The following is a 22,988-nucleotide window of genomic DNA, read 5'->3' on the forward strand; positions in this document are numbered from 1 at the left end:
AATTTTTTTTCCCATTAGCAAAATACGCAAACACTCTGAATTAATTTTTATTTTTTAATTATAATTTATACATTTAGTAATTAATTTTTTTTTTTATAAATAAAAAAAAGTGAGGTAGACAATTCAGTGATGTTCAAATTACTACATTTAACTCTGATTAAAAAAAAAATGAGTTGCTATTTTCATTGAGTTTTTCTGGACCCAAGTATATCGAACGTATTTTATGAAGCGTAATAATAATTAATAACGATTGTCGAGTGCAACACAACATCGTATTTTATCTATATATAAATTTTTTTTTTTTTTTTTATTGCATGAACAGTTCAGTGCTACATGTAATAAAAACAATTAAATAATCGTTAGTGAAAATAATCACAGACAATTATCATTAACAATTAATGGAAATTAATTTAATAAAAAATTTACAAAAAATAAAATAGAAAATAATGAAAAATATATAATTTTTATTGCCATAAAAAATAATAGCTACCTGTCATTATTAATTTTACTATTTTTTCTAATATTTTTATGTGTTATTGGATTATGTTCCCATCCATTTTTCAATTGATTTGATTTAATCAATTGTCTTGTTATTTTTTTACCTTCAATTTTTAAACTATCATTATTATTGCTGTCAGCTGATGTTGTTGTTTTTATTTTACGCGATATTGGACTCAGTGAATTTCTCTGTCGAGAAGGAATGGCAGTTGAAATAATCGATGACCTATGAAAAATTGATAAATTTAAAATATAAAAAACTTAAAATATATGAAACTTTATTTATTATCATACCGATTTTTATTGCTAGACAATCTGGCAGGATCAATTGGAGCAAGACGTATATTTTTTGGATAAACAGCTGATCGTACTGGTGTTTGCCATGAGTAGTATTTATCTGTATTTCTAAGTAGTGATACTCGACTACCAGAATTTAATTTTGACATTGAATTTACATGTCTATTTGTTCCTATTATTAAAATAAAAAAATAAAAACAAAATAATTTTATTTGTTAGAAATAAATTGGATGCTTAAAAGCACTACGGTAAAATTAAAATTTTAAATACCGTTTATTATTAAATGACAATTTCAAAGATGAAAAATAAAAATAAAAATTATCATTCTCACCGTGGGGTGTTGAAAGCTCTAATAGATGTCCAGCATATTTAATTGGTGTTGTTTTTAATGTGCAAAAACTTTCACGTGTCGTTACAGCAAATGGTACTGGACTGACAACAGTTTTTTTATTAAATACAGTACCAAGTTTATTTCTACCAATCTGTATTTCAACACTATCTGATTCATCATCATCATCAGCATTATCATCATAATTGTTAATTGCGTTTTTGGCATTTTTAGATAATTTATTTAAAGCACTACGTTCAGTCAATTCAAACGTTTTTATTCTATTGGCACTACTCATTCTACTACTTGTATTATTATTATTTAATTTATTTTTATTTTTATTATTACTGTTATTATTTTTAGCACAAGTTGGAGCTGGTGTTATCCTCAATACTTTATCCAAATTTTCAACACTTGAATTATTATCAGATTGTTTTTTTAATTCATCAGATATGTAATCCACAATAAGGTCAATAACTTCATCACGCACTTTCAATTGATATGGCGATAGTGTAATTGGTTTCTGTGATTAATTTAATTTATTATTATTATCATCAAATTAAAGTATTGTTATTAATTTTTTTGGGTTTTTTAATATCAGATAATGGAAATAAAAATTACACGAATAAAATAGTCGCGGTAGTAAATCAAAATAATTTGACTGATTGACTTGGTAAGAAATAAAAAAAAAAAATAGTTAATACATGTAATCAATTTAATAACTTGACATTTTCTATTATGTTTTTATAAGTAATTTTATAATTTATAGGCTTGAATCAGAGGGTAATAATAAAAGATTAAATCATTGATTTTTTTAGTTAATCATCAACATCCTAAAATAAATTATTACAAATAATTTTGATATAAAATGATTTTTTTAGTTAATCATCAACATCCTAAAATAAATTATTACAAATAATTTTGATATAAAAAGTATAAATATATATTTTATTTATTTATTTTTTTTCAACATGTTTTCGTGATTAAAGCCAATTAATAAAGTAAAACTATTGTTTCGTGTTAAAAAAATAGTCTGATATACCATTTAAAAATATAAGAAAAATAAATAAATAAATAATGAAAATTATAAAAAAATACATAAACTTTTTCATGTACTTTATCGCTTGATTATATGAATTTATATGTAACTCAACACCTATATTGTCTTAAATTGAATTTTGATAACTATCATGCATTGATAAAAATAAATAAAATTATTTAAATTAATATTACTCACTTTTTTATCTTGCTTTAATTCATTTTCTTGATTTTTTACAGTTTTAAATTTTTCAGTTGAATTTTTTATTTCACCACTTGTTTTATAATCACTGTCTTCATCAGCAATTTCAAGTTTCATAGATTTACCAACAAGACGTAAATGTGGAATTTGTGTTCTCCATTGAATACATTCATCCATGATATTACCCAAGGGCACTTGGTCATCCTCATTATACAAAGTTCTTTCAACGATATACCAAAGATCAAAAACTTTTCGAGTTGCTGCTTCTTCAATATCCTCAGGCCATGATGATGATGATGATGATGAAGATGTTGCTCTACCATCACCATTACAACTTGATATTTCATTTTCAATACAATTTTGTAATGTTTTTTTTTTAACTGGACTTTGTTCAGGAAATTTTTTTTTCTTTCTAACATCATTTCTATTTTGTACTGTCATGTTTTTTATTTTTTCATCAACACTTAATTTTTTTCCTGATGAGTCTCTAAATAATTTAAAATAATTTAATTAATTATTATTTTTATATTATAATAATATATTTAATAATAATTTTGATATTGTTATTTAATTTTTTTTTTCTTTCGATATTTTAAACAGCAAATATTAATGATGTAATTATGCTATTTTAAATCCAATAAATTATGTTATTTATCAATAACAAATCTATTATTATGATAATGTTTTTATTATAGAGTAATTATGTAAATGAATTATTTATACATACGTAATTTTTGATTTTCTGTTATACATTTCATTATGTATGAATAACCAGCTGATTGTAAACCTCAAAATTAATAAAAAATTTACAATAAATAATAAAATAAGTGTATCAATTGAAATCTAATTTTTTTATAAATATAACAATTTATATTATCATATTTATTCACTGTTCCACACACAAAGTTGTTAAGGTTATTATCGATTAACCGGACGTATTTTGTATGACATCAAGAATATAATTTATAATATTTCAAATTAAAATTTAATAAAATTATATTTAATTTTTTCATAGTATCTAATTGTAATGTGATTATTATTTACTCTTTTTTTTTTTTGTTTTTTTGTGTTTGTTATTGGATTAAAAAAAATATATATTTAAGGGTGTTTATTTGTTCTTTCTAGTCTTCGGTTTCAACTACTTTATGTACACGTTGGCTGCTCAAACTGGGTCCTGGGATTATTTCACTGGCTCAAAACAAGCCAACTTATTTGAGCCTGCGCGTGATATTTTATTCATTTTGTTATTGTGTCTATCAAAAACGATAATCTTGATTTTTTATTATTCAAGGACATCAACGCAATTTATTCGATAATTTTCAAGCTGTTTTTGACTTATGTTTACAAAGTTTGCATGATATAATAGATATGAAATCTAACCTTTCCCAAACTTTTCTTTTCAGTTTTCTTTTTAAATTATTTCCTAGTTTTTTCTCTCTCTTTTTATTAATTATTTTTTGTTGCATGGAAATAATGTAAACACAGGTGAACACAGGTAAACACAAAAATGTTTTCCCTTTCATAGTTTCATGTTTATACAATTAGCTCTCTCTAGCGTATTTTTTTTGAACTAAATATAAAGAAAGAGAGAGAGAGAGAAAATTATGCATGATTGCATTTGATTGCATTCGTGTGTGCATTAACAATTTTTTGATAATAAAAAAAACATTTGTTTACTAATTATACCCGGAAGAAATAATTATTTTTTTTATTACATAAATAATATTATTTCCTTAAAGTAAAAAATAATAAAAATGGCTGCAGAAGAAGGTTTTGAGCAGGTAATATATTTATTATTAAATTATTTTGTCATTCTAACCTAAATTTTACATGTAAAAATTAAGAATATTGTTTATTATTTTAGTTTGAAGATGAAGAAACAGAATTACAAATTGGAGGTACATTACCTGGTGGAAGAAAACGTTTATTTTCAAAAGAATTAAGATGTATGATGTATGGTTTTGGTGATGATCAAAATCCCTACACTGAGAGTGTTGATTTATTAGAAGATCTTGTTATTGAATATATTACTGAAATGACACATCGTGCTATGGAAATTGGTCGTACTGGTCGTGTACAAGTTGAGGATATAATTTTTTTAGGTAATTATTATTAATCAACGAATTGTTATTTTATTTGTTGTCATTTACTTGATGTGATTTTACTTTTTGACAGTGAGGAAAGATGCTCGTAAATATGCTAGAGTCAAAGACCTACTGACAATGAATGAAGAGTTGAAAAAAGCAAGAAAAGCCTTTGATGAAGTTAAATATGCAGGTAAACCCTAAATGAAAATCATCATTTTTATATTTGCATTTTGATTATTATTGTTATTACTTATTTTTCCATCAGCATGTCTATGATTATCAATTTTTTTATCTCTTTTTTTTTAATTTTTTTTTTAATAAAACATCAAATCTGCTTAGCTATTCATGATTTATATTTTTTTCATTTTCATCGAACAAAAAAAAAAACAATTTCTATTTTAGATAATGTGCAATGATCAAATTTTGATGAAAGATGTACTAGAAAAGTTTGACTTAATTACTTAGTTATTCTGGTAAGATAATTTAACGAGAAAAAAAAAAAAAGAAATCAATGTTCAACAAATTTATATTATTTATATATCAAAATATTATTTCGTTTTTTAACTTGTGTATTTATTAATGTTTTTTTTTTTCTGCAATTTGATATTATTATTTTTAATCAATGAAACTATGCATGTATCAATAAAGCATGGCTTAAAAGCTTAAGCGAATAAAGATTGTTATGATATTTATTATGTCTTTACAAAAATAATTCAACAAATATTTTGAACGGCATTTTTTGCTGATAGAATAACATCGTTAAGACCAACACCTTGATATGCCGAGCCACATAATGACAGAGGAAGACCATGTTGATTAATATAATTATGGATTCGTTTGATTCTATCTTTATGGCCAACAACATATTGAGGTATGCAGTTATTGAGTATTCCAACATGAAAATCTGTTGGATCAATTTTTATGTTCAACATTTTCTTCACATGTTCAACTGCTGTATTCAAAAAAAATTCATCTGAAGAATTTTTACCAAAATATTCATCAAACCAGGCTCCACCCATCATTACTGTCAGTACCTGAAGAAACAAATAAACAAAAATAATAATTATCAATTTATTATTACTACAATTGTGAGATTACCAAATAATTAATTTGTATAAATTTTTTCTTTTCTTTTATATAATAAAATAATGTGACGTGATACTTACAGTAGATGTTTTTTGTGGATAAATACAAGAATCAAATATTATTCCTAATATTGGAATTTTTTCACTTGGTGGAACAAGAACACCAAATCCATTTATTGGTAAAATATTATTTTTTGGAAATTGTAAATTAACAACAGTAACATTAACTGTTGGTATATCATTTAATTCTTTAGCAAGTTCTGGATGTTGATGTTCAATTAATTTACTAAGGCCACTTGATGGTAAACTTGATATAATATGTTTAAATTTTTTAGTATCACCATTTGTATTAAGTTCAACATGATCAGATTTAAATGTTATATTTTCACATTTACTTAATAATGATATGTCAACATTTTTTTCTAATAAATTTTCAGCAAGTGCTCTTGGTAATTGTTCTAAACCACCTTGTAATCCCCAAGCAACCCAACGTTCTTTTCCAGATCGTGCCACAGAATTAACATTAAAATTTATTGGTTTATTATTTTTTTTAAAAACATTATCATTGTTTTTTTTATTATTAAATGTAGTTTTTAATAAACCTTTCATGATTGATCCATGTTCTTGTTCAGCTTCAAATAATGCTTCCATTAAAAAATTAACACTTATTTTTTTAGCATCACCAGCACAAATACCACACAGCATTGGACTTATTAAATAATCAGCAGCATCTTTACCAAAACGTCTTTCAACAAAACTATAAATACTTTCATCATTTTTAATGACTTTTGGTGCTTTAAAATCATTCCATAACATAGTTATTAATGGACGTTTGAATGGTGATTTAACTTTGAAAAAACTACCAACTGAATTTGGTAAAATATGTAATTTATTATCAACATATATTAATCTATTTTTTGCTATTGGATGTTTTGATGATATTGGTAATATTTTATCAGTTAATCCAATATCATCAATCATACGAAGTGTATTTGCACCAGGTGGACCATGTGTTCTAACTGTTCGTGGTCCTTTTTCAAATAATATACCTTTTTGTGATCTATTACTTTTTATCCATCCACCAATTCTGTCAGATGCTTCATAAATTATTAGTGGACCAAGTTTTGGATTTTCTAGAGCATAATAAGCTGCTGATAGACCTCCAATACCTCCACCAAGTATTGCTGTCATTTTTATTACAAATATATAATCTAAAATAAAAACATTTTTAATAATTATTATTGTTGATTATTGTTTGACAATATTAATCATTGAATTTTAATAATTATCTACTTGCCTGTTTGTTATTAATTTATTTAATTTCAACCACGTTTGTCGACATAAACAATATAATATTTTATTGTGAGGTATTGTTATTGTGATATAATGTCAGAGCTAGTATGTATCAATTATCATCAGCAGGATAGCCTACAGTTTGGATCCCAAAGGCAAGATGGCAATACCATCCAATGATATTTCGAAAATTCAAAATTCATTTTTACATCTGCCAAAAGGGTTTTTTGCTTGATTTTTTTTTTTACAACGTGTCAGTCAGAATGCTAAAATAATCGTGTAATTAATTTCAATAATTTCCTATGAAAAATAAAAATAATTAAACAACAATTACTAATTAGTAATTGACATTTGAAATTTTAATTTAGATATTTCGATTTTTTATTTTTGAATAGGATCAGTTTGAATGTGTTGATTGACCTTAAAAAATAAACAACAATTAATTAACAATTACTAAATTAGAATAAACTTTACATACATTTATTTTAATAGCGTTCATATTTTGAGGTTTATTATTATTACATTATATAAACATAGACATTTTTGTATTTATTTTTTTGAATTTCATTTATTTACGCAATTCTAATTGTTATTTTTGAATATTATTATGTCTATATCAGATATTTTCTATATATGCATGCAAGTATTCCATCGTTATTTGGTAAAACGTGCTTGTATTAAATACACTTTTTATTTCTGTATTCAAATTGTTTTGTTATTTTTTTTTTCAGCTTCTTTCATGTGCATTATCCTTTAAGAAAATTTCATACGTACTTTCATACATTTTTTTTTTTATTTTTACATTCGTGCAATCTTACTCTCGCAATTAAAAATTCTTTTCTATTGGTATTTTTTATATTTTTTTTTTGCTTTATTATAATTGTTTATTTTGTAATGTTATCTACTTAAAAATTTCAAACTTTCATTACCTTTTTAAGGCTTGTATCTGTATTTCTATTTCTAACGTCAATGACAATCATTTTTTAAAATCCATTATCAGTTTTTATTATTGACAAAATACAATGACAGATAATCATGAATATTTTTAATTTATTATTTGTGAAAAAATCATTTTTGTTTTTTTTTATTATATACTTTTTCAATATGACATTATTTTCAGTGAAAATGACTCATTTACAGCGAATTCTGATTGCAAATTATATTTTTCATCTAATTATTTAGAATTTTAAAAAACAAAAAAAAAGGAAGCACAATCCTTGATGCCATAATTTTCAATTTGGCATTAACTAATTCCTCATTTTTTTTTATATTTTTAATTTTTTTATTATTGTCCACAAAGACGATTTTATCATCACTCAAATTGTGAGTAAACATCTTTTCCTTTTGTTGATTAATTCATCATGTAATTCGTTTATAATTGTTAATTAATTTAAAATGATTATTTTTTGTATATTTTTATCTATATCGTCAAATTCAGTTTTTTAAATTTTTCATTTTTTAATAGATTACATAATTTTTTATTAAATATTATTTTTAATTTTTTTTCTTTGACGATAAAAATAACATTGACATTTTATAATAATTAATAATTTGTTTTTTAATTTTTTTTTTTTTTCGTAAGTTTTAATTTAATTTAAATGGAGCCAGCTGTGTGAATAAAAATATTAATTTTGTTATAAAATAAAAAATTTCATTTTTAAATATATTAAAAAACTTACGTAGAAATTGAGATTTTAAAAAAATATTTAAACACCTTAAATAACTATTAATACCATGACAAATAATTATATTGTACAATTATAATTTTATACGATTATAATACATCTATTTTTGTTTTTTTTTTTTTAATTTTTTTTTTCCTTATTTTTTTCTTTTTTTATGATGTAAAAATAAAATATATAAAAACGTTTTTTTAAATCAATTTTTTATTGATTTTCATGTTTTTATCAGAGAGTACTTTTTCACTGGTCATTTATATAATTTATGTTTATAAAATAATTAAAATATTATAATTAAATTAGTATTTTGCATAAATAAACAAAAAAAAAAAAAAAACATAAAAGGATTACAGCTTGACTGAAAAAATACGGTATACAATGAAAATAGTAAAATAACTATTTTTTATTATTGAATAAAATAAAAAAGCCATCTTTATGATGAATAAATAAAAAACTGTTAATATCGGCAGTGAATATAATACGCACAATTAAAATTAATAAATAAAAAAATTTAAAAAATTGACAATTAAAAAATACAAAATATTATTTCCATTGTTAATATTTGTTTATTTTTTTTTGATTTTAAAATCTTTATCTAAGATAATTAATTGCTCAATTTTAAAATACACTGAATACTCCAATAAAATTTTTATCATTGTATTTTCCAAATGGAAAAAAAAAAGAATTTCTATTCAAATTAATTTTTAATAATTGAAAACTATATCGGAATAATTGTTTTAAATAATTGCCACTGATTTTATCGAATGATTATTATTAATGAATATATTAAAACACATCTGCACGTGTTTAATTAACTTTTCTTTTTTTTTTTTTATTTATTTTTTTTTTATACGCAAGCATCGATGCAATATTTTCGAAATTAAATTTCACTGATGCTCGCTGAATCGTTTCGATTCTAAAATATTTATATAACTAGCTTATTTAAATATTCAAGTATGCATATAAATGCTCGATATTAATTGTTTATATATTCTATATTATCAGTTATTATTTTTATTAATATTCTTAATAATACATATCACACTGAGCCGGCTGTGTGTGTCCATCGATTTTATTTTTTACTCAATTTAGCGCGCACTTGTTCACTCACTCTTGTGCCAAACAATTTATAAATTTGACACTTTTTTTTTTTTTTTAATTTTCTTTATTTTCGGCAGTGCTGCTTGATATTATAATATGGGGTTTATCAGTTGACATTATATATGTATCGTAACTTATTTATTGTTATTAAGTTTATTTTATAAAATGGAATATGACGAGATGTGGCGACATTTAAATGGTTAATTAATTTGTAGTAGTATTATTATTATTTTTATTATTATTATGTTTTTTTTCTTTTTTTTTCTTTTTATCAGTTTGAATCCAGTCTAGTAGCATTTTTTTGTGCATGTACATTTACGAACGAGATCAACGTCTTTAGTGTATCTTCTGCCATCATTGCAAATAAGACGAACCTACAAAAATAATAAAAAATCAAATTATATTACACACAATTAAATTTAATTATCATTTTTAATTAAAAAAATTGTTATTATAATACTAGTTTAATTTAGAAAATTTTTACACACCTTACGACGTTTTGTTTTTCTTGGTAAGCAGCATGAATTACCACAGCTTCCCCAGCATTTTGCCAATTTAACTGGTCGTCTACTGCGGCATCCGTTTTCGCTGTAATATTCTCGTGTGTGTTCTTTTCGGCATGTCGGTGCTGTTTGATAAATAAATATGTTAGAACTATACGTATTTTTATTTTTTTTCGTTGGATATATAAATGAAAAAAACTTGTAAAATTTTTACCTTTTTCGCAGTATTGTCCCTGCCAACCGGTTTGACAACGACAAGTGTAACTAGTGCCAAATTGTGAAGTAACACATTCAGAACCTTTGTGACACTCATTGCCGGTACAGGGATCAATAATACTTGCACTTTGAACAGCCACTATTTCTATTAAATAAATTAATCATTAAAAAATGAAAATAACATGATAAATTTTATTTTTTATTATGTATTTTGTTAATTACCAGATGGATGTTGGACAACATCTTCATGCTGCAAAAGATCATCCATGTTATCTTCTTGTGGTGCGATAATTTCACTGGGTTCTTTTTCTGCTTCATCAGCTTCTTCTTCCCCAAATGCACCAGGAGTAACTCGAAATCTTTTTGCAGCATTACTAAAGTCTACAAGCTTATGATTGATCCACATATTTAAAATGGAACCTATAAATTAAATAAATTAAATTAAAAAAAAATTCAAATGCATAAATATAAAATGAAAAATAAAATTTATTTAATAATAATTTTACCTCTGAAACTTGTAACATTTCGTAAATGAAATTGTGAAAATGCTGTTGCTGCAACTTCTGATGAAATACCACCAACAAACATTGGTGTATTTAATTTAAGATATTCACGTGTACCTTCATTAATAATACTTCTTGCTGGATTATCATCAACACGTAATGTAAAATTTTTTTTAATTGCAATAAATTCAGCAATATGTTTTTTACCATCAGATACCATTTCATAACTGTACATTGTTGATGTTGGATAATTACCAACATCATATGATATTCTTAAACGACCATTAAATAATTCAACTGCAATATGTTCACCACTTTGTTCCATTCCATTATAAAGTAATACACCATTTTCATGTGTTGTTTTAAATTCGATGGTCACATTAGCCTCAGGCTTCGTTCGAAGCGGCTCAAGCTCGACCAGCGAGCTATTATCCACGAAGCTCAGACTCGTCAGGTACTCGCATCGTTTTCCTAAATATTAATAATTTATTAGTGTATCTAATAGTAGCTATAAAAATATTTTAATTTATATATTTACCAGTATAACCGGGATGGCACTGGCACAAATAACCAGCAGCAGAATCAGGGGTAGGTTGATAACAGGCACCGTGTTGACAATCATGATGTGCACATGGTGATGTTTGTGGATACAGCATTGCTGTTGACGGTGCTGTTTCACAAAACCTTCCCGTGTAATCTGCTGGGCATTTACATTCATAATTGTTTATGCCGTCGATGCAAGGAGCACCGTTCTAGAAAAAAATAAATAAATAAAATTTAATATATATTTATATTATATTGTATAAAGGTAAATGGAATTATTATTATTATTATTACCTGGCACAGATGATTAATACAGTCATCCAAGTTGGTAGAACAATTGAAGCCGGAGAAGCCGATCGGGCACTCGCAGCTGTAGTGGGTCTTGTGGTCGACACATCTTCCATCGTTTTCACATGGATTGTGTCCTTTTGAACAGAAGGGTATTTTCTTCTCGCAGTATTCTCCCATGAATCCTGGGGTACAGTCGCATCTGTAGGCCTGAATGAGGTCCACGCAGGTTGCGTTGTTTGTGCATTTGTTTGTTGCACAATCGTTGACATTGTTTTCACATCTGAGACCCTCGTAACCGGGGGCACAGTCGCAACTGTTACACATTGACTTAACGTAAATTTATATATAAAAGCTCGATGGATTGGATCGTAGATTGATCCACCAACACATAGCAAAATAATTTTGTATAACATTTAATTTAATTTAATTTTTTTTTCAATCAATATCAAAGTGCATTCACGTTATTGCTACTATATGTGTTTGAATATTTTTTCAAATATACAACAAATATATACGTGCTATTATCAAGCATTCCAATTCTATTATAAATTATTTTTTTTATTTTTTTAATATCATTTTTAACGTGCCAATTAAAATATCTACAAAAAAAAAAGTTGGGGAGCCGAGCTCGATCCAACCCGATTCTACGAAGATGCTTATCATTCCTCAGGCCCAAGTTTGTTTTTTTTTTTTTTTTTTCTTTCAAATAAATATCAAATGTTTTTTATTTTATTTTAAAAAAATTTTTCAAGTCATTAATAGTCATTATATATTTTTGTAAATTAAATTAAATTTTGATATTTATTTGTAAGAAATAAACTGCAGGCCTTCAGTCAACACAATGTATATTTATAGTTACCTGAATCTGCCTTCTTCCAGTACTTTGCAAGTTCCGGTGTTCCGGCAAGGATTTCCATAGCACGCGTCAATTTTATGTTGACACCTGTCCCCGTGATATCCTGGCGTGCACTGGCAATTGAATTGCCAATTCTGTAATGTCTCACATGTTCCTCCGTTTTGACATGGGTAAGTGTAGCACACATCGCATTTGGCCATGACCTCGGCAGGTTGTTGCTTGGCTGCACGGAAGAAATGTCTACGATTAATGAGCAATTTTAGTACCGTTCTGAGAGAGCGGGCCAAAAAATAATTAAACTAAACAGACAATTATATATTTCTGATTTTTGTTTAAATTAAAAGCTACTTTTTATTTATTTATTTAATTTTTTTATTTATTTGATTTTATTATTATTGAATTTATTTTATTTATATATTTAATTTTTTAAATAATAATAATAATAAAGTTAAGTAATTTGTATTTTGATACTTACTTTTGCATTGAAATGCAGTTGATGGAGCAGTTAAAAGAAGTTTTTCTTTCATTGCTGGTGGTTCCATACATCTTGCTATTCCCGGTTCAACATCCAAGTCTTTTTTTACCCATTCAGCGAGCCATTGCATGTGGCAATCACAGTAAAGTGGATTTGAACCCAGTGCTCTGTAATAAAAATTGAATTTATATAGTTGAATTTAGTGATCACTCTGATGTTTTGATGGGCTTTTATACTTACAAGTGTGTTATTGATTCTAAATCGTCAAATGCTCCTTCTGGAATTGTTGAAATGTCGTTACCATGGAGAGAGCTATTACGAAAAAAAATAAAAATAAAAATCAATACACAAGTTTGACATGTGGTCTGTTGAATATAAAATTAAATTAAATATCTTACATTATTCGTAAAGATTTTAGTCCAGCTAATGAATTTTTTTGAACACACTGCAATTTGTTGTAACTAATAATTCTGTAAACATAAAAAAAAGCAAATACAATTTGCAATTAATATTAACTCATTAATTCATTTACATTATTGTTATTAACGGGTACTTACAGATGTGACAATTTTGTTAAATTGCTAAATGTATCATTCGCCAACATAACAATTTGATTATTACTCAAATCTCTGCAAGTATCAAATAATAAATATTTAATGTTATGATAATAAATTTATATAAAAAAAAATATAAATTTATGACTAGAAATATGATACTCACAGTCTTGTTAGTAGTCTCAAATGACTCAGTCTTTCTGGCTGAATTGTTTTAATATCATTAACGTCAAGATAAAGTTCAGTTGTTTCAGGTGGAATTCCACGAGGTATTTCAGTTAGATGTGATCTAGAACAGCTCACAACTGATCCAGCACAATGACAACGAGGCGGACAATAATCATCTCCAAGACAACCAACACTATCATCTTTAAAAAATAAAAAAAATTATTTTAAAACGTTGAAAAATTTATTCCAAGTAATACAGATGATTGTCTTTAAGATAAATATAATATTTTCATTTCAAAAAAAAAAATAAAAAAGAATAAACAAATAATAATCTTGAATATTTTATATCAGATAAAATTTTTGATTCAATTAAATTTAATAAAATTATATTTTCCATAGAATAATATTTATTTATATAAAAATTTTTAAAAATACTTGAAAAATGGTATTTATAAATTCAAGTTAAACTCACTTGTACACTTGAATTCATGACGTGGAATGTCCTTAACATGAGCATCCTTCAATCTTGGAGGATCATGGCAACGTCCAATAATTCCAGGTATGTCATGAGTTCTCAACCACTCAGCAAACCATGCCAAATGACAATTGCAAGATAATGGATTACCCTGCATATTACTGTAACAACAAAATATCAAAATAATCAAAAAAATATTCTACTAATTATCAAATTTATCATAAAACTAAATAAATATAATTAAAACTTACATATTTCGAAGGTGTGGTAAATTGTCAAATGATTCAGTCATCACACATGTTATTGCATTTCCAGTTAAATTTCTATAATAAAATATAAATCATCGTTGATTAAATTTTTCCAATTGTCATTATATATTTTTAATATAATTTCATATAGTTTCCTTTTGAATACTCACAGTGTTTTTATATTAGCGAGACCAATAAACATTTTGTTGTGTACTTCACGTAATTTATTATCTGACAATAATAATTCAGTTAATTTATGAGCACCTTTAAATGCACCAGCTTCAATTCGACTTATTTTATTTCTTCGTAAATCAAGATGTTGTAGTTCTGGTAATTTTTCAAAGAAACTATCTGCTTTTATTTTTTCAATATCGTTATTACCCAATAGACTGAAATAAAATAAAATTATAATTTAAATAACCATTCAATTGTTATTGTAAATATAAAAAAATATAATCAATGATAATTACAGTGTTGATGTGTAAATTGGTAATTCTTTTGGTATCGCTGTTAATTTTTTATCTGAACAATCAACTGTTGCACCATTACATGTACATGGTGATGGACATGCACCAGGTAATACACATTCACCAGCTCTTTTTGTCAATAATTTTTCATCACCTGCAAATAATTGAAACAAAAAAAAACCTATAAATTTTGTATCAAATAAATATGCCTGTTCTACATTTGATTTGAATTTTTTTTGAAATTTTTTTAACATTCATTGAACAATATATTGTTCAGGAATATTCTCACGTTAAATGGAACAATGGATTTGAAAATGAGATGAAATATTATGTTAGATCCTTTCGATGATATTATTGGTTATTATGAAACACATTGGGAAGTGATATCCATGCATCACCAGTAACACCAGCTGTAAAAGTCATATTTAATTTTTTATTAAAAAATTATATCATTACTTTTACAACAATGATATTATTTATAATAATTAATTAATTTTTTTTTTATTCTAAAACATGCATTATATTTTTCATTCGATATTTTTGTTATTTTATTTTTTTTTTATGATTGTGAATATGTTACATTTTTCATGCATACGTACCATGATGATTATGAAATGAAATATTATTTTTTTTTTTTCCCACAATTAATTATAATAAATTATAAATAAATAAAATATTTAAAATAAATATATTGAATATTTACATGCTTGGTAGTGTGAACAAGAGCAAAAGAAAAAAAAATTTTTAAATCGAAATTAAAAGATATTGTGGGAAAGAGAAGTAAAAAAAAAAAAAATATTTATATGATGATTCCTTGGCTTTTCAGTTGTCGATGATGATTTTGATATTAGAAAATAAAATAAAATAAAAAAAAGCATATTTAAGGATTGGGAATTGAGGATGTGAGGTTACCGACCTGAACAATCCTGTCGAAGTAAGAGATACCGGAAGTCGAATCGTGCTTACCCTTACATTTGAACTTTTCATCCCGCATCACGTCAATTTTTCGTTTAGCAGCTCTCTTTGGTGATTCACATTTAGCCCCGGATGTTTCGATTGGATGCTCATGAAGATAAAGACTCAACCAGCGAAGATTACAATCACAGATGAATGGATTTTTAGCCAAATGTCTATTTAATATACAACAAAAAGAAAAGTTATATTATAACTTGTTATTTATTTATTTATTTTAAATAATTTAATAATACAAACAGTGTTTTGATGCTTCGAAGATTTGTAAATGTTCCATTTGCAAGTGATTTGATATTATTATCATACAATGACAACAGTGTTAAACTGGTCAGATCACGAAACAGATCAGTTCGAATACAGGATATATCATTTGCATTGAGTAGTCTAAAATAAAAATTAAATAAATTATTATTTAAATAAATATTTTATTAACAGATTAATTTTAAAAAGCCAATATAATTACAGTAATTGTAAACTTGATAGTCCTTGAAAAACTCCACCCGGTAGTTCTGTTATTTTATTTCCATACAATACTCTGAAAGTAAATTATATATTTTAATTGATTGATTTTCATGATAATATAATTATTTTAATTAAATACTTACAATGATTCAAGTGCTTTTAAACCATGAAATGCATCAGCAGCTACTTTTTTTATTTTATTATTACTGAGATCACTGAAAAATATTTTTAAACAATTAATTTACTATAAAATTAATTTAATAAAATATTTAAGTAATTATTCTTACATTCGTAGTAATTTTCGGTAGGGTGAAAATGCTTTTGGTGGTATTTCTGTTATACCATTTTGTTCCAATCGTCTGAAAATATAAATTAATTAGAGTATATAAAAAAAAGAAAATTTAGTTATATAAAATGATAATAATTTTTCATTACAGTTCTGTGGTATCTTCCGGTAAATGTGTTGGTACTTTTTCCAAGGATTGACTTCGACAATTAACAATACTATTAGCACATCTGCATGGGTGTGGACATTGTGGCTCCGATGTGCATTCTGATCCAGTACGAGGTTCAACAAGACCAGAACATTTGAATTCATGCTCCTTGAAAAATAATAAAGAATTAATTTTCATTATATTTTTTAAATTTTTTTTTAGGCAATTAGAGACAGGCTCCAACTTTTTGCAAGAAAATTCTCGTATAAATAAATAAATCTGTTGTTAGCTTGTTAATGACAAAAATAAAAAAAATATATATGCGCAATAAATTTAATGAGAAATTTCAAAAATAAATATAATTTTATTTTTTAAATAATTTAATGAATATCTTGTGTACCATCAGTGTTGATTTATATAATGCATACATGTTTTTTAAGGAAATTTATCATGTTGACCACCCACATTAAAGAGAAAAATAAAAAAATTGATATTTTATGAATAAATTTTTGTTAATACATTGATATGTATTATTATAAAAAATAAAACAAATAAAATTTTATCACAAGATGATTATTTTATATGAGTCAATTTCTTAAGTTTGTATTAAACATAAATTTTTTTTTTTTTTAAATAGGATAATATAATATAAAACTGGTTTTCATATTTTTTTTATTTGAATATTATTATTCATTTTGAAAAAAAAATAAAAAAATAAACAAATAAAAAATTTTTATGACTGTTAATGGAATTTTAAAGTAACTCAACATCAAACAAGAAATATTCCTACGAGACTTACTTGCAAATCGACAAGATTTTGTCCCTTGAGATGAGCTGGTGATGCACATTTTGTATGCTGTCCAAGTCGAGGAATGCTCTTCAAATGACGTGACAACCAAGCAAGATGACAATCACATGATAGAAAGTTATCAAGAAGTTTTAGTGTACGTAGACGCGATAAACCAAAAAGCATTTCTTTCCCAAGGGTTGTAAGTTTGTTGTTGTTTAGTGTTCTGTTGACAAGTATAAATAAATATTTTTCATTTTTAATATTATATTCACAATCAGTCTATATAATTTTCCATGTAAATCAAATATATTTTTACTTACAAAATTTCAAGATCTTTAAGTTCTCTGATTGCACCTTCATCAATGCAGGTCAGCACATTATTATCAAGCAGTCTAAATAATCACAAATTATAATAAATTATTTATAAAAAAAAAAATATCAAGAAAAAAAATAAAAACTTACAGATGTTTAAGTGCTGAAACTCCACGAAGTGTTTTTGGTCCAATCATGGCAATTTGATTGTGACTGAGGTCTCTGTAATCATAACAAAAAAAAAAATAAATTAAAAGAGTGGTCAAAAGAAAAAACAAAAACACAGGTACAATAATAAAAATTTTTTTAACAAAAAAATAAACATGTATTTGCAAAGTCATGGGTTGTATTCAAGTCATTGAACTGTAAAAAAAAAATATTACTTTTTTTTCAAAGGGAGTTGGGTAAATGTTGGTGGGGACATATACTGATGGCGAGGTCATGTCATGACAGGTTGAATATATTACCTCCGGTATAGTTTTGCACACGTGGTCGCGAGTTCAGCCTACATATTTGATACATTATTCAATATTTTGTGTGTGGTAGCATTGTGAGAGAGACACGATCACTAGGTACTTATTACAAAGTGTCGTACAACTTTTGCTCTAGACCTAAAAGCTCTACAGCATGATAGAAAAAAAAAAAACCAATATACATTTGTATATAATCACGGTAAATACAAACACATAGTATTGTACAATAAAAAAAATACCTTTATGTCAAAGGTAGGAAATGAAAAAGTCATGTCTTTATTTTCTTTTTTATTATACATGGACTATTTGTTGAAGGACCCTCAAGTATTTTCGTCTTTTACCACACAATGTGTCACAATAAAATCGTCCACTTGACTGCGCAAAAAAAGGAGGAACAACCTGTTCTTTGTTCTTTTCTTTTTGCTTTTTTTTTAAGGGTGGCTCTGTGAAGCTTGACAACACAGAAGTCATTTGAATACTTGAATCCATAAAAAATGATGCTGTAAATTTAAACTCTTTGAACATAAAATCTCATCATCATATACAAAATTAAAAAAAAATATAAAAAAAACGAGATCAATTGGTCTGGTCAGAGTGTTGAACTGAATTGAGAACAAGGTCATTTATACTTGAACCAACTAAACTTTGACATTTTTTTGTCTGGCCACGAAATGAAATAAAAATAAAATTAAAAAAAAACCCATCAATCAATATAACCAAAAATTAAATTTTTAAATAAACCAACAATTTATTTTTATAAAAATATCCTGAATATTTAATTTGTAAAATAATTATCTCAATATTAAAATATTAATTATTGATAAAATTTAAAAATTAATATTTTATAAAACTCAATTGAGAGTTATTTAATAATTCAAAAATTATATTTTTGATAAAATTAAATTATACAGTTATATTTATTATGATTTTAAGATAAGATATAATGTAAATGAGCTTTTTTTTTTGTTCATTATATTTTATGAATGAGAAAAAAAAAAAGAATATTTTAAAAAAAGTTATAAAAAAAAAAAATAATGTCCATTCCACAGTTGGCTAGCCAAGAGGGTACTAACTAGACCAGGGTGATGATAGGTTATAAGGCCGCTAGGGCATCATTGACCGTCCATTTGCTCTGCACTCTCGCAATCTGTAATTATGTTCGGCATTGGGGGCTATATGCCGGAGGGAACGGATTGAGCTCAGTCACCACTGCAACCCCAGCATTTTTCCCTCTCTCTTCATCGTACATATAGTTATGACTATATACTAACATATAGATTAATCTATTCTTCTATGTATTTGTCTCACTTGCACTTGGTATTATAAGCCTCTCAGACTGTATAAGTCCAATATATATATAAAATGTTATAAGACAAACTTATAGTATAGTGGATTGAAGTCCCAGTTCGCTCGACCCAATCCAGAAAGCAATTACCGTATTTCGACTTTGGCACTGCATACAATGATGGAAGACCACTTCTAAAGTTTCACACTATCATGATATTATATTTATACATATAGATTTAAAACATATGAACATTTAAATGGAATTTGGATAAGAGATATCTTTGGAGCTAGAAATTTGAACTTTTTATTCAACGAAAATTTATGGAATTTTCATTGTTGTTTGACCACTGTTTAATTCAACTTGTAATTCAATTATATGATTTTTTTAATTTTCAATTACGGTTGTATTGATTGGTAAATTTTTTTTTAAATAATAAAATAATATAGATAATTTTTAGAGCTTATTTTATTATTTATTTCGAGAATTAAAAATAGTTTCATGGAATTCAAAATTCTGAATTTTAATGAATTAACAAATTTTTGAATGAATTATCAGGAATAATTTATTTTATTATTTAAAATTTTGATGAAATCGATGTGGGAGAATTTTCAGAAAAACAACCGAATATTTATTTAAATTTTTATATAATTTATAAACGAAAATATACTAAAAATTTCCTATCTAATTTTTTTAGAATTTAAAAATTTTATTATTATTTATTTTATCTACTCATTATCATCTGTATGAAAAATAATAGAAAAAAATTTCATGTACCAATTAAAGTTACAGAAAAAAAGTTTTTATATATCCTTAAAAAAAAAAAAAGCCTATAGATAACTTAAGTCTTGTAGAAGTTTCATGATTATCTTAAAATCCGTTTGGCACTGGTCCACAAAATAAAACCACAAAAGTCTTCAACAAATCACTTTAATGTTGATCCCAAAATTGATGTAAATAATAGCTTTGAATGAATAAAAACAAATATGATTTTAATGAATTATTTTTTTCCACTCAAATATGATTTAAGTCTATTGGTTTTCATGATCAAGATTATTGAAATAAGCCAAATTGTTTTTCTCCTGTTTAATTGCTTATTTTAATATGACATTTTAATGATTCAAAATAATTTATATCTTTTTTAATTTAAAATAAGACTTATTGATTTTCATTGTATTATTATTTATTAAATGTATACTTTGATGATTTATTTTTATGATATATATATTTTTGAGTGCACCTGCGAGATGATCATAAAAAATGTATATAAAATTTGAAAGGACAAGAGATTGAAAGGCAAGTTGGTCGTTGTTCTTGTCAGTTTAATATTATTATTGTGCCTCAGCAATTTTTAGAGACGATCATATGTCTGGCCAGTTTGCTGGATGATGGATCTCGAGCTGGTTATATTCAGTGCCAACATACAATAAATCCACAGCTATACACACACACACATACACTTGTGATATTTGTAACCTCGACTTGTCTGTTTATTTATTTTTTTACTTTAACAAACTCTGTATGATGATATTTTGAAGAGAGCCGCATGTTTGTATGTGCATTTTTTGATTTTAAGTGTTCAAGACGATTTGTGGAATGTTAAATCATTCTGGCATATATATTTTTGAGAAACAAAATACAACAGATTAAAAATAACAAAACAAAAAAAATATCATCATCATGATAAGCATTCATCAAGTATTTCATTCAATGGAATGCAATAATAAAAATAAATAATTTCAAACGGTATTTATGATGTTGAATGTATACTTGGCAAATCAATATTTTTGAATTAAAAAATTAAATAAATTTACTTCATTTTGTATATCATAAATAATTTACAATCGAGGTAAAATGATTTTGTTTTTTTTATCCCGTTAATTGAAAACAATTGAATACAATATAAAAATTTAATTTTTTTAAATTGAGTTTAATTAAGTACTTTCTATTAAAGTATAATAATTTGATTTATTTGCAAAAAAGTTCTTTATAAACTATTTAAAATAATTTGTCTACAGCTGAATTGTTTTAACAAAAAAAAAATAATATAAAAACTTAATTTAATATTTTAAATTGAATTTAACTGATTGAGAATTGTAAAGTGTAAAAATGCAATTATTTATTTATTGTAAAATAAGTATTTATTTTCTTCAAGTATTTATGTAATTAATTCTGGTATAGTTAATATTTGAAAACAATGAACTTTTGTGTTCTTAGCATCAATAATTTCTCATTAAATAGTTAATAAAGTTGAAGAGCTATAGTTGCTAAAGGTTGATATGTACATGAGTTCAATATGCCACTTGTCATATGTGTAACAAACAATCCACTTTATTTTTCTTTTATGCATGTGAAAGTTAGATAAATGCACATGTATATACATGCATATACTTTGCGTATAAATTGTAGGTCATTCTCATGTGTCAAGTTTATAAATCTTTTGTCGGTGAGCAGTTAAAAAATTCATTTGAGAAAAAGAAAAAAAATATGAGCTGTTAAATTTCATGGAAAAATTTTTTTACATTGAGATATTTTTAAATTTGTAAAACTAGATTTGTAATTTTTCTCATTTGCCTAATTTGTTTCAAGTGCTAAATGGAATTTCTCATTTTTCATATGAATTTTTTTTTTTTCTTTTCGAGGGTGACAGAGACTTTTTAAAAAAATTCTTCTCAACAATTTATATAAACTAATCATAAAACATTTTTTAAAAAAATTCTACTACTAAGTTGCTCTTCAAATACTCTAGCTTTTTTTATTTTATATATTTTTTATATTCTCAATTTTAATAAAATAGCATAATGTAATTTTTTTTTTCGCCAAGATTTTTGTGAATGGTATATAGTCAAATGCAGGGTACATAGAATTATTTTTATGAATACCTTGGGTCGTTTGTGAGAGGTAATTGTTTCGACTTTTTTTCTTGCGATAAAAATAATAATACAAAGGGATAATTTTTTATTTTTTATTTTTGAATGAAAAGGTAAAAGAAAAAAAAGAAAGAAATTTGTTCTATTTTATGTTGCTTGTAAATGATAACATAAAATTGAATAATGATAATGGTTAAGTAGAGCAAAGTTATATAAAAGTTTTTGTTTATAATTTATATTAAACTTACAATCTTCGTAGATTCATCATATTGCTAAAAAGAGTGTCTGGTAGATAGCGAATTTGATTGTTGTTCAGACGAAGTTTTTCAACAGCTACTAAATCCTTGAAGGCACCTCTTTCAATAGTATGAATCTGATTACTTGACAGTTGCCTGAAAAAAAATTAAATTATTTATTTTTAACATTTTAATTTCTATTATTATATTTAATACATTATTTGATCTGTAATTATCAAATATATAC

The 22,988-nt window shown here is 25.1% G+C and overlaps 4 protein-coding genes across 8 annotated transcripts in view; 1 reads left to right on the forward strand and 3 right to left on the reverse strand.

The window, feature by feature from the left end:
- Positions 1–16: 16 nt before the first annotated feature.
- Positions 17–3,538, reverse strand: LOC122850029 (serine/threonine-protein kinase pakD-like). Of its 2 annotated transcripts, none has more exons than XM_044148985.1 (5): positions 3,091–3,538; positions 2,361–2,850; positions 1,127–1,646; positions 793–967; positions 17–724 (listed from the first exon to the last, which is right to left on the reverse strand). In XM_044148985.1, the coding sequence occupies exons 1-5, from the start codon at positions 3,114–3,116 to the stop codon at positions 487–489; spliced, it is 1,449 nt and encodes a 482-aa protein (XP_044004920.1). In that variant the 5' UTR covers positions 3,117–3,538; the 3' UTR covers positions 17–486. The 2 variants fall into 2 exon arrangements, with proteins under 2 accessions (XP_044004920.1, XP_044004921.1); XM_044148986.1 differs by having other exon boundaries at positions 560–687.
- A 424-nt stretch (positions 3,539–3,962) lies between these two features.
- LOC122850031 (transcription initiation factor TFIID subunit 13) lies at positions 3,963–5,477 on the forward strand. Of its 3 annotated transcripts, none has more exons than XM_044148989.1 (4): positions 3,963–4,144; positions 4,228–4,465; positions 4,539–4,640; positions 4,853–4,985. In XM_044148989.1, the coding sequence occupies exons 1-4, from the start codon at positions 4,118–4,120 to the stop codon at positions 4,864–4,866; spliced, it is 381 nt and encodes a 126-aa protein (XP_044004924.1). In that variant the 5' UTR covers positions 3,963–4,117; the 3' UTR covers positions 4,867–4,985. The 3 variants fall into 3 exon arrangements, with proteins under 3 accessions (XP_044004924.1, XP_044004925.1, XP_044004926.1); XM_044148991.1 differs by lacking the exon at positions 4,853–4,985 and adding an exon at positions 5,200–5,477 and having other exon boundaries at positions 3,965–4,144; XM_044148990.1 differs by lacking the exon at positions 4,853–4,985 and having other exon boundaries at positions 3,964–4,144; positions 4,539–4,791.
- Positions 5,124–6,930, reverse strand: LOC122850030 (protoporphyrinogen oxidase). The gene is made up of 3 exons (XM_044148987.1): positions 6,833–6,930; positions 5,617–6,746; positions 5,124–5,484 (listed from the first exon to the last, which is right to left on the reverse strand). The coding sequence occupies exons 2-3, from the start codon at positions 6,724–6,726 to the stop codon at positions 5,164–5,166; spliced, it is 1,431 nt and encodes a 476-aa protein (XP_044004922.1). The 5' UTR covers positions 6,727–6,746; positions 6,833–6,930; the 3' UTR covers positions 5,124–5,163.
- A 2,686-nt stretch (positions 6,931–9,616) lies between these two features.
- Positions 9,617–22,988, reverse strand: part of LOC122850032 (protein slit) — a 162,262-nt gene continuing 148,890 nt past the window's right edge. The window contains exons 4-30 of one of the 2 annotated variants that reach the window (XM_044148993.1): positions 22,754–22,897; positions 18,028–18,099; positions 17,886–17,957; positions 17,575–17,788; positions 16,777–16,943; positions 16,629–16,700; positions 16,485–16,556; positions 16,343–16,414; positions 16,120–16,263; positions 15,880–16,037; positions 14,911–15,061; positions 14,611–14,829; positions 14,444–14,515; positions 14,190–14,353; positions 13,716–13,917; positions 13,553–13,624; positions 13,394–13,465; positions 13,236–13,307; positions 12,996–13,162; positions 12,524–12,743; positions 11,668–11,977; positions 11,369–11,582; positions 10,834–11,301; positions 10,550–10,747; positions 10,326–10,472; positions 10,097–10,236; positions 9,617–9,982 (exon numbers count right to left, since the gene is read on the reverse strand). In XM_044148993.1, the coding sequence (XP_044004928.1) occupies positions 9,896–9,982; positions 10,097–10,236; positions 10,326–10,472; positions 10,550–10,747; positions 10,834–11,301; positions 11,369–11,582; positions 11,668–11,977; positions 12,524–12,743; positions 12,996–13,162; positions 13,236–13,307; positions 13,394–13,465; positions 13,553–13,624; positions 13,716–13,917; positions 14,190–14,353; positions 14,444–14,515; positions 14,611–14,829; positions 14,911–15,061; positions 15,880–16,037; positions 16,120–16,263; positions 16,343–16,414; positions 16,485–16,556; positions 16,629–16,700; positions 16,777–16,943; positions 17,575–17,788; positions 17,886–17,957; positions 18,028–18,099; positions 22,754–22,897 (4,162 nt within the window). In that variant the 3' untranslated portion in view covers positions 9,617–9,895. Of the gene's footprint in view, positions 9,983–10,096; positions 10,237–10,325; positions 10,473–10,549; positions 10,748–10,833; positions 11,302–11,368; positions 11,583–11,667; positions 11,978–12,523; positions 12,744–12,995; positions 13,163–13,235; positions 13,308–13,393; positions 13,466–13,552; positions 13,625–13,715; positions 13,918–14,189; positions 14,354–14,443; positions 14,516–14,610; positions 14,830–14,910; positions 15,062–15,873; positions 16,038–16,119; positions 16,264–16,342; positions 16,415–16,484; positions 16,557–16,628; positions 16,701–16,776; positions 16,944–17,574; positions 17,789–17,885; positions 17,958–18,027; positions 18,100–22,753; positions 22,898–22,988 lie in introns of both variants that reach the window. The other variant, XM_044148992.1, reaches the window with a different exon arrangement.

This window comes from Aphidius gifuensis, linkage group LG2 (genome assembly GCF_014905175.1).
Source record: "Aphidius gifuensis isolate YNYX2018 linkage group LG2, ASM1490517v1, whole genome shotgun sequence".
Taxonomy (NCBI): Eukaryota; Metazoa; Arthropoda; class Insecta; order Hymenoptera; family Braconidae; genus Aphidius; species Aphidius gifuensis.

Bases quoted from the DNA above. Each gene is read 5' to 3' on its own strand.
- LOC122850029 (XM_044148985.1), bottom strand. From the start codon at position 3,116: ATGTATAACAGAAAATCAAAAATTAC. The intron at 1,647-2,360 runs GTGAGTAATATT...AATTAATCACAG, and splicing joins AATTAAAGCAAGATAAAAAA to AAACCAATTACACTATCGCC. The intron at 968-1,126 runs GTGAGAATGATA...TTTTAATAATAG, and splicing joins AGAGCTTTCAACACCCCACG to GAACAAATAGACATGTAAAT.
- LOC122850030 (XM_044148987.1), bottom strand. From the start codon at position 6,726: ATGACAGCAATACTTGGTGGAGGTATTGGAGGTCTATCAGCAGCTTAT. The intron at 5,485-5,616 runs GTAAGTATCACG...TTGTTTCTTCAG, and splicing joins ATCCACAAAAAACATCTACT to GTACTGACAGTAATGATGGG.
- LOC122850031 (XM_044148989.1), top strand. From the start codon at position 4,118: ATGGCTGCAGAAGAAGGTTTTGAGCAG. The intron at 4,145-4,227 runs GTAATATATTTA...TTATTATTTTAG, and splicing joins CAGAAGAAGGTTTTGAGCAG to TTTGAAGATGAAGAAACAGA. The intron at 4,466-4,538 runs GTAATTATTATT...ACTTTTTGACAG, and splicing joins TGAGGATATAATTTTTTTAG to TGAGGAAAGATGCTCGTAAA.